This window comes from Cydia pomonella, chromosome 4 (assembly GCF_033807575.1).
Source record: "Cydia pomonella isolate Wapato2018A chromosome 4, ilCydPomo1, whole genome shotgun sequence".
In the NCBI taxonomy this organism is placed as follows: Eukaryota; Metazoa; Arthropoda; class Insecta; order Lepidoptera; family Tortricidae; genus Cydia; species Cydia pomonella.
In genome coordinates, this window is record NC_084706.1 from 27,479,646 (window position 1) to 27,488,742 (window position 9,097).

Consider the following 9,097-nt stretch of genomic DNA (forward strand, 5'->3'; position numbering starts at 1 on the left):
CATATAATTCAGCGATGCCCTCTGCACTCATACTCGGGACCACCAGAGGACCTGCTGCGCCTAACACCCGACGCAATTGCGTGGCTGAACGCTCTGAATATTGACATTTAATTTTAATTTTAATTGTAATGTATTTTTTATTCTGTGATATTTATGTAACTACCTATTTTTTGCATAAGCCATACGATTAAATAAAAACAGCGTACAAATCCCTTTAAAAGATTTCTGTTACGAAACGTTCAAAAATGCACCCATTTTTTATCCTTGTTCGTTGTAACGCAACTAATTACGGAATGTAATAAAAATCATCTTTGTAATTTTAATTATATTCAGTTTGTATATTTTGTAATTAAAATATTCATTCAAATGTATAAATTCAATAATGTTTCAAATCTCTGTTCAAATTTTAGCATGGCAATTTTACATTCAAAACTTCCCCAACGACTATTAAATAAATATTATTATAGGACATTATTACACAAATTGACTAAGTCCCACAGTAAGCCCATTAGGGCTTGTGTTGAGGGTACTTAGACAACGATATATACATATAACTACTATTCACTGCCACTTTTTGTATTTTTCAAATTTTGGAAGTAAACCAGCGTCTATACTACAGTCCACTCTTATTTATCACCTCGACAACACCTGAGACCAGCGAAGATTTTACAATTTCTTCTAGTGAACCTTTAAGCAATTGTGGGAGAATTGGAGACGGCAGACATAGACGAGATAGGGTGATTTATTCTTTTTCTCCTCCCAAGGGCGTGGCCAGCCAGTGAACTAGGGGGGGGGGGGCAAGTTGATATCGCCGAAGGCCTAGGAGGGGGCAGACGCCGCAGAGGGGCATACATTGTATGTAAGATTTGAGCTCTAGGGAAGGCAGGGGCAGCTGCCCCCCGCAGCCTGTGCCTGCCTCGCCCATGTCTCCTTCCAGTGCTATCCTATCAGACCATCATGAGGGTGGACTTGAGAGTGTGCTTCTGTGTTCGCAGTTGTTTGGGTAACTTGTTACGTCTTAGTCCGGGTGATCTTTTCCCTTGAATCTTTCCCTGGACAGTTGAAGGAGTTCATACTTCTCGTTTTGCGTGGTTCATCTACCACCTCATAAATTCTCCGTAGATTTCAAATACTTGGTCCCAGAAGGCCATCCTTCGATGATAGGGGTGGTGTATCATTTGAAGTTTGTCACCCAGCAAAGCGTATGAATATTCTTCAGTCACTGGTGTCCAGGTGAAAACATGTCTTGCTGGAGTAGGGTTACTGAAATAAATAGTGGAAATAGATTATGGGAAAATATTTCACAATTCTACCTATAAGTCGTGTCATTTAGGTTAGACTTGAGGAATCTGTGCGTCATCTTGGATGACACGAAGTATTATTTACCTTCTAAGACTATGTGAACATTTTTTGTATATTATTCAAAATCTATTTCTTCACTTCACTTCTCACTTTCTTCACTTCACTTCTCAACGCTCTGATTGAGAAGTGTGTGTGGTGTAAAATTACAAGATAAAATTAGGAACAGTGTGATAAGGGAAAAGTGTGGACTGAACGAAGATGTAGTGAAAAAAATTGAGAAAGGTATGTTGTGATGGTTTGGACACGTGGAAAGAATGAGTGAAAGAAGGTTAACAAAGAGAGTGTATAAGGGAGAAGTAGAAGAGGAAGCGGGAAGGGGTAGATCTCGGCGGACTTTCTCTGATCAAATCGGGGAAATCCTGAAGACAGGCCAGGTCAAAAGCACCCTATACCGACGAGCGTGTATGAGGAATGTCATGAAAGTGAAGGAAGCGAAAGAGGTATGTCAGGATCGCAGCAAGTGGAAATCCGTGGTCTCTTTCTACCCTTCCGGGAAATAGGCGTGATTATATGTATCTATGTATCTATTCTGAACTTTCAACAGTAACTAAGGGTTCCAAATTCAAAAATAAAACAGCAGATTCAAGAGGCTTATGCACAAATTACGCGAGGATTTTTCGGCTCCTTTTTTACCCCTCTTGATGATATTTGGTGAGGTTCTTGGCTAGGCCCCCCTCCCCCACATAACGTCACGTGTATTTTTTTTTTTAATTTTTCCGCCGACCTAATTTTAAGAAAAATAGTATCGTACAGAGTATATCTTGTTTAGACTCGCTATTTTGAAGTGCCAAGTGAAGATTTATGCTTAACGGAACCGAGAAAAAGTATGTTATAGATAGTTTTTCTTAGTTTCGTTCACTATATGATTTCCCCCCCCTTGTGTATTGTAAACCCAAATATAATAACATATATGGCACTAGGCTGTATACATATATATTACCTAAAATATTAAACGATTTGCCAGAAGATGCTCGTGTAAAGTACTTAAATGGTAAACATATAAAAAAGTAATTAAAATGCACTTATTGACATCAAACGACACAAGCTACTTATACTAAGAATCCTACAATGTTTTCTTTTTTTAAATTAGACATAAGACATTAATAAATGTATTGTTCTCTGAACTCCCCATCGGCACACAAACCTCCTCAAGGTTTTGCCTACGATGGGTCTTGTATTAAATTCTAGACTGTAAATTGTTTGTTTATTCAATAAATTAAAAAAAAAATCTAATCATAGACAGCGCCCTCTGTCAATAACGCCTAGGCTACTACTCTGGAGAGATTTGGAACTATTATTTATAGCTGATAGCTGGACACTTTTGCAACAATGCTGCCTAAGGAGTTTCTGATCCTTGCCTCTGTCTTCCATAGCTTAGAGCTTTTTTACAAACTTTTAATTAAGTTGCAATGTTTGTAATAAGTATGTTTGTTTGTACTCGATTGAGCTGTGACTTCACAAATATATGCTTGATGACATTACAGTCACGTCTGTAAATATCGATACGAAAAATATATATACACTACCTTAATATATGGGCAATAAAGTCGTGTATACATAATTTTGGCACTTTTTTCGTATCAATATTTTCAGACGTGACCGTACAATATTATCCCATCGAGCTGAGCTGATTCTGGACACAGAAGGCGGCCATAGGAACTATGTCATAATACAACGCAACCTTATTGTATTTAGGTTTGTTGAAATCGTTTCGACGTTAACTTTAACGTTGGCTAAAATATTAGATTAGACGTCAAAAACTTTCATTTGAAAATGTTTTTAAAAAGAGTGTTTCTTCTTTCTAATCACTTTTGCTAATGTTTGCTTCCAATTTAATCATTCAAAAAAAAACTGTCAATAATTACGTAAATAGACTTGTATCATACCCGGTTTTGGCAAAATCCGTCCACATATATGTCATCAGATTTATGATCACTTTATCTTCATTTGTTTCTGAGCATCTAGGCTGAATGTTAGGCGACTGTTGAAATAAATACCCAATTTCATCCCCGTGTACAGCTCCAACGTTCAATTTCACCCTAAATCTGTTCTTCATATAGTTCCTTCCACCGGCGTAATCAAATGTATACAAATACACTGTAGCACCAGCTTCTACATAGTATCTGCTATCCCTTAAACTTGGATACATAAAAGAGAAGTCAGCATCAAATTCCAACATAGCTTCAATAGTATGTGGACCGATATTTTCATCAGATATGTAAAAATATTTAACTAGCCTCTCAGCTTCATCTAGATCTTCGTCATCTAGATTGAAGTATTTTTTTATCTTAGATCTAAAACTCGAATTAGTTCTTTTAAAATTACTATCAATAGAATGCGAGAAGTAACGCATGTTAGGATGGTCCTCTCTACTGTTAAATCCTATTATAATTGGAATAGCTAATTTCGCTTCATTTAATAGTTCGCTTGGCTTGTCTTTTATCATAGGTTTTACACGAAAGAATTCTTTTTCGACTGTCGGTTTAAAAGATTCAATGAGACCTGTATCTATAGAGGCAGTGATTACCATTTTAGGATCAATTGTGTATAAGTAGTTTAAAGCATCATCGACATCATCTGTATCTAGTCCTAAATATTTAGCTAATTTCACCGGTGCTTGTGTATCCGCTTCTGCCATAACCCAATCACAAAGTACCGTTCCACTTTGCAGAATAGCTTTATGAAACAAGGCTTTAGAATGCTTTGAAAGTATGTGAAATTCTACAGAAGCAGCGCCTGCGTCCTCACCAAACAACGTAACATCATCATTATCTCCTCCAAATGCTGCTATATTATCTCTGACCCATAGTAATGCTTTCCACTGATCTCTTAATCCAGCGTTACCTGGTATATCTGATCTATGTATAGACATGAATCCATACGGGCCTAGTCTGTAATTAAAGGTTACTAAGATGACGCCTTTGGTGACAAGAAAATCTGGACCATAAGTGTCTCTGTTAGAGTTCCATCTCCTGAAATCGCCGCCATGGATGAAGACCATAACTGGGAGTAGACTGTCAGGGTTGGCTCCTTCAGGGACGTACACGTTGATTCGTAAGCAGTCCAGGGTACCGATTATTGTAAAATTTATTTCATCTTGTTGTGGACATAATGCTGAATCATCTTTAGCTGAGTAGACTCCTTCGAATGGAGGTACATCTAACGTTTCCTGAAATGATAGCAAAATCATATTTTAATTGAGATAGTAAATGTATACAAGGTGTTTTTTAACCGTTAATAAAATTGTGTGAGGTGAAAATACAGCTCATACTTAGCAAGTTTTAGTACGGGACTAATCGAAATCCAAATTTGGCAATTTCGTATAAAACTTTGCCAATTTTCGCGATTTAGAATTCGTTATATAACAAAACCTAACAAAATTTGTCTAAGAGTAAAAAAAAAACAACAAATTAAATTTTACAGGGTAAAACTTACCCCAAACTGATTCGCCGGGTCAACTATAGCATAAGGTATTCCCATGAAACTGACAATATCTTTTTCATGAATACCTTGGACGAAACCGTTATTAGTCCAAACTAGTGGATCTATACAATTAACTGCGTTTAAAGACAATAGGAGATAGACGAACTTCATGTCAGCCGTGCTGATGTCAAATGGCGGGTGAAACAATAATGCATCATCCTTTTAAGAAAGCATCTGTATTAAGGCGAAGTTTTGTAAATTCAAGATTTAAGTAAAACCGTAAACTCGCGTTTTGTACATATTTAATATATATAACGCGATTATATTTCATTATTTTACCTTAAATCCGACGTTTCAGCTGAGTTCCACCAGCTGTGGTCACGGATGAAATTTAATATCATTTAATAAGTGTCGTCGAAAATATTAAGCGCTCATCACTGGAAAACAACAAAGGGTAGGCTGATATATGAGACGCGACGATGACCATGTCGTGAAGAAGGTGCTGGCCCTCGATGAGACCAAAAGATCAAGGCGCCAGCCTGCTACCTGGTGGTCGGACAATTAAATTCGCAGACAATCCTGGACGGTCCTGGCGCATGAGAATTGGGAGAGCCGACCATATCCATTATTTCTGATAAAGGCAAAGGTCAGCAATCCTCATCCTAAATCCTTATCAAAAATAATGGGATAAAGTATCGTCCTTATCCCCAATAATGAGAAAAAAGGAAAGGGATAAGATGAGTTTCGTTAATAATAATTCTGGGTCTATCGTGACCTTGACTAGTGGGAATTGTCACCGCACGTAGCTTGTACTAAATAATGCGAAAATGTATTTCCCCTTTTTGTATTATCTGCCTGTGTTTCTTTTTACAAAAAATAATTGTAATAAATAAAGGAAATTTTCACAGAAAAAAATGCTTTTATTTCCGTTGATTAGACATAGGAGGAGTGAGTAGAGTGGCAGGAGTATGCGAACAAAACTTTGGGAAACAGGAAATCCTTAAGCTCCATTCCAGAATCGGACTTATGACCAGATTAACAAAAAAATCAGCATGTCATGTCAGGCCATGCTCAGAGTAGGGTTCTGTAGTTACGATTCTGTCAGAATAGGCTAAACGGGGGCTATTAGTAAATATCATGTACATTACAAGAATAAGGGAGCCCTTCTTCCTCCTTAGATATTCGCAGCGCTTTGTACGTCTTTTTTAGGGTTCCGTAGCCAAATGGCAAAAAACGGAACCCTTATAGATTCGTCATGTCCGTCTATCTGTCCGTTTATGTCACAGCCACTTTTTTCCGAAACTATAAGAACTATACTGTTCAAACTTGGTAAGTGGACGTATTCTATGAACCGCATTAAGATTTTCACACAAAAATAGAAAACAAAAAACAATAAATTTTGGGGGTTCTGGCCGCTTTTTTACTAAGAATAGAAGACTTTTAGCAACAACTCTAAAATGGCTGGACCGATTATGTTTGCTATAGTTTTTATCAAAAGTATTTATTAAGCTTTTGTTTACGATTTTTTCATATTTATTAGATTCATGGTTTACAAGTTAGAAAAGGGCGGGGGTCATATTTTTTTTTTTCGAAAATTATTATTTTATCAAAAAAATTGTTGTTGGAGACCTAAAAAAACACATTGTATGGGAGGTATCTTAAAAACTGCAACGCACTTACAACCCGTCTGTCGTTGAGGGTCCGTGGGCGACCACCAGGCGATTCAGCCTCCAATATAATAAAAAATATAGCTTTTCGAAGTCATATCTAGTCGCCTTAATCATTTCGGTTATCAAGTTGTTGATATTGTTCTATTATTCTTTTCGATTCTTGTATTATTGGAGTATTTTCATAACATTACCGGATTTTACAATTGTGTGAAAGAGAATTAACCTTTTCAAAGCGCAGTACCATGAGTTGACACTTGACGTTTTTTTTATACTACGTCGGTGGCAAACAAGCATACGGCCCGCCTGATGGTAAGCAGTCTCCGTAGCCTATGTACGCCTGCAGCTCTAGAGGAGTTACATGCGCGTTGCCGACCCTAAGCCCCCACCCCCCTCGTTGAGCTCTGGTAACCTTACTCACCGGCAGGAACACAACACTATGAGTAGGGTCTAGTGTTACTTACTGTTGGCGTTGGGGTTACTTTAGCGACTGCATAAACTCGGTCGCATCTCTCGCTCGCACTGATTTATTGGTGCGAACGAGAGGGAATACTATAGAGTTCGCATAGTAAATGCCAATGTCAAGTCATGGTACGGTTCAGTGGCGGATCGTTCAAAGAACTCGATTCCCACCGGCTTGTCTAATTTCAGCCCGTTGAGTACTTTCACGATCGGTTCATGGAGAAAAGGAAAGCAAAATTAGCTGCGGGTTCCCTATGAATATTTGTGACGCGCCGCCACTGGTACGGTTATAGACCGGTGTGCGATTAGGTGAGAAAAAAAGAGACATCTACCAGATTTTATGCTTTCTTCAAACACTTTAAAAAATTGGACAAGTGCGAGTCGGACGCGCCACCGAGGGTACCATAAGAGGTACCGAGGGTAGTATTTGCTGTTATAGCGGCAATAGCTATCACAGTTCATGAGATATAGCCTGGTGACAGACGAACAGACGGACGGACAGCGGAGTCTTAGTAATAGGGTCCCGTTTTACCCTTTGCGTACAGAACCCTAAAAGTTTTTGGCAAAAAATTCATTTTTGGTACAAGCTTTTATCGCTGACTGTACTTTTCTTTCCACAGGCAACTAATACTCATCGAGCAAATTCTAAAAACCCCAAACACAATTAGGTTGCGTTGTTTTATCACAGAGTTCCTATGTCCACCTCTTGTCTCCATCATCAGATCAGCTTGATGGTACCATAATATTGCATTGTCACCCGACTTACATATGTATGCAAATTTTCAGCTCAATCGGAAACCGGGAAGTGGATCAAAGGGTGTAGCAGGATAGCCTAGGAAAAACTGCCCCCAGCGATTTTGGGCCGAAACTGTAATCAAACGATGCCTTTTGGGGAGGTTATACTCTGCACAAAGTTTCATCCCTCTGTTACCCCCTGGGGGTGAAAAACACACGATTAACCCCAAAACTGTTTTATTTATTTTTTCCTAAACTATGAAAGTGACGAATTTGAAATTTTGTACAAATATTAATAAGACTAAAAGCTATGTGCCAAAAAAATATTACCCCTCTAACCATTTAAATTCTTGTAAAAAAAACAAAAATAAAAAAAGAATCACCCTGTATATCAAGTTTGGCTCATGGTACACACACCATTTTTTTTTCAAAAATGAACCAGTTTATATTCTACATTATACAAAAGTTTCATGGACCTGCTCCAGAAGGAACATTGCGAAATTAAAATAAACGTACTATTTCGTAGCCACTAATCATTATACTCATATCATGCTTAATACGCAACGTCTCGGACCCGAAAACAAAATAATTTAAAAAAACCGGCCAATAGCATGTCGGGCCACGCTCAGTGTAGGGTTCCGTAGTTACTCTTCCGTCACAATAAGCTAAACTGGAGCTTAAAGTATAGTAAATTGTTAACCAAGGGATGAAACGATACCTTTCACGCGAGTTAAACAAATAGGCAAATCTGCACAATCAGTACCTAATTAAAGTCTTTTTACTATGAAGGGGAAACTTTTTGCGATAACTCAAAAACAGCTAAACTGATCATGTCCGCTATAATTTTCATTTAATGTCTTTCTTAAGCTCTACTTCCACGATATTTTTCATATTTTTTGGACCTATGGTTCAAAAGTTAGAGGGGGGGACACATTTTTGGACACATTTTTTTTTTTCGGAGCGATTATCTCCGAATATATTCACTTTATCAAAAAATGTTTGTTGAAAATAGGGAATGCAAACCGGTTTTAACCGAAACCGAAAAAACCGGATTTTTGACGGAAACCCAAAACCGGGTTTTTAGAATTTGAAAAAACCGGTTTCGGTTTTATTCGGTTTTTTTTATTTATTTACCTAAGTTGCATGTTTTATTCATTATAAGGGTATAAACCGGTCCTAAACCGGTTGAATCGACATCAAATCAAATAATGTGGTGTTGTGTTAGTTTGATCATTTGTAACGCTAAATGAATTTTTACGGTACAAAATACAAAAATACGAAAGATTTAAATAATTTAAAGTATTGGCAGTGGCAGGACATCCGTGCTGGTGTACGAATTGTATAGTAGTACTTTTTAATAAAAATGGGTATAAAAGGTCTTATTTATAATTTTATTATGCGATGCGCTGTTGAAAAATTCCACGTAATCAATTATATCAATGGCAGCT

The 9,097-nt window shown here is 37.6% G+C and overlaps 1 protein-coding gene across 1 annotated transcript; it reads right to left on the bottom strand.

The window, feature by feature from the left end:
• Positions 1 to 533: 533 nt before the first annotated feature.
• On the bottom strand, positions 534 to 6,342 carry LOC133517380 (acetylcholinesterase-like). The gene is made up of 3 exons (XM_061850681.1): positions 4,798 to 6,342; positions 3,249 to 4,531; positions 534 to 1,263 (listed from the first exon to the last, which is right to left on the bottom strand). The coding sequence occupies exons 1-3, from the start codon at positions 4,954 to 4,956 to the stop codon at positions 1,098 to 1,100; spliced, it is 1,608 nt and encodes a 535-aa protein (XP_061706665.1). The 5' UTR covers positions 4,957 to 6,342; the 3' UTR covers positions 534 to 1,097.
• Between the last annotated feature and the right edge of the window lie 2,755 nt (positions 6,343 to 9,097).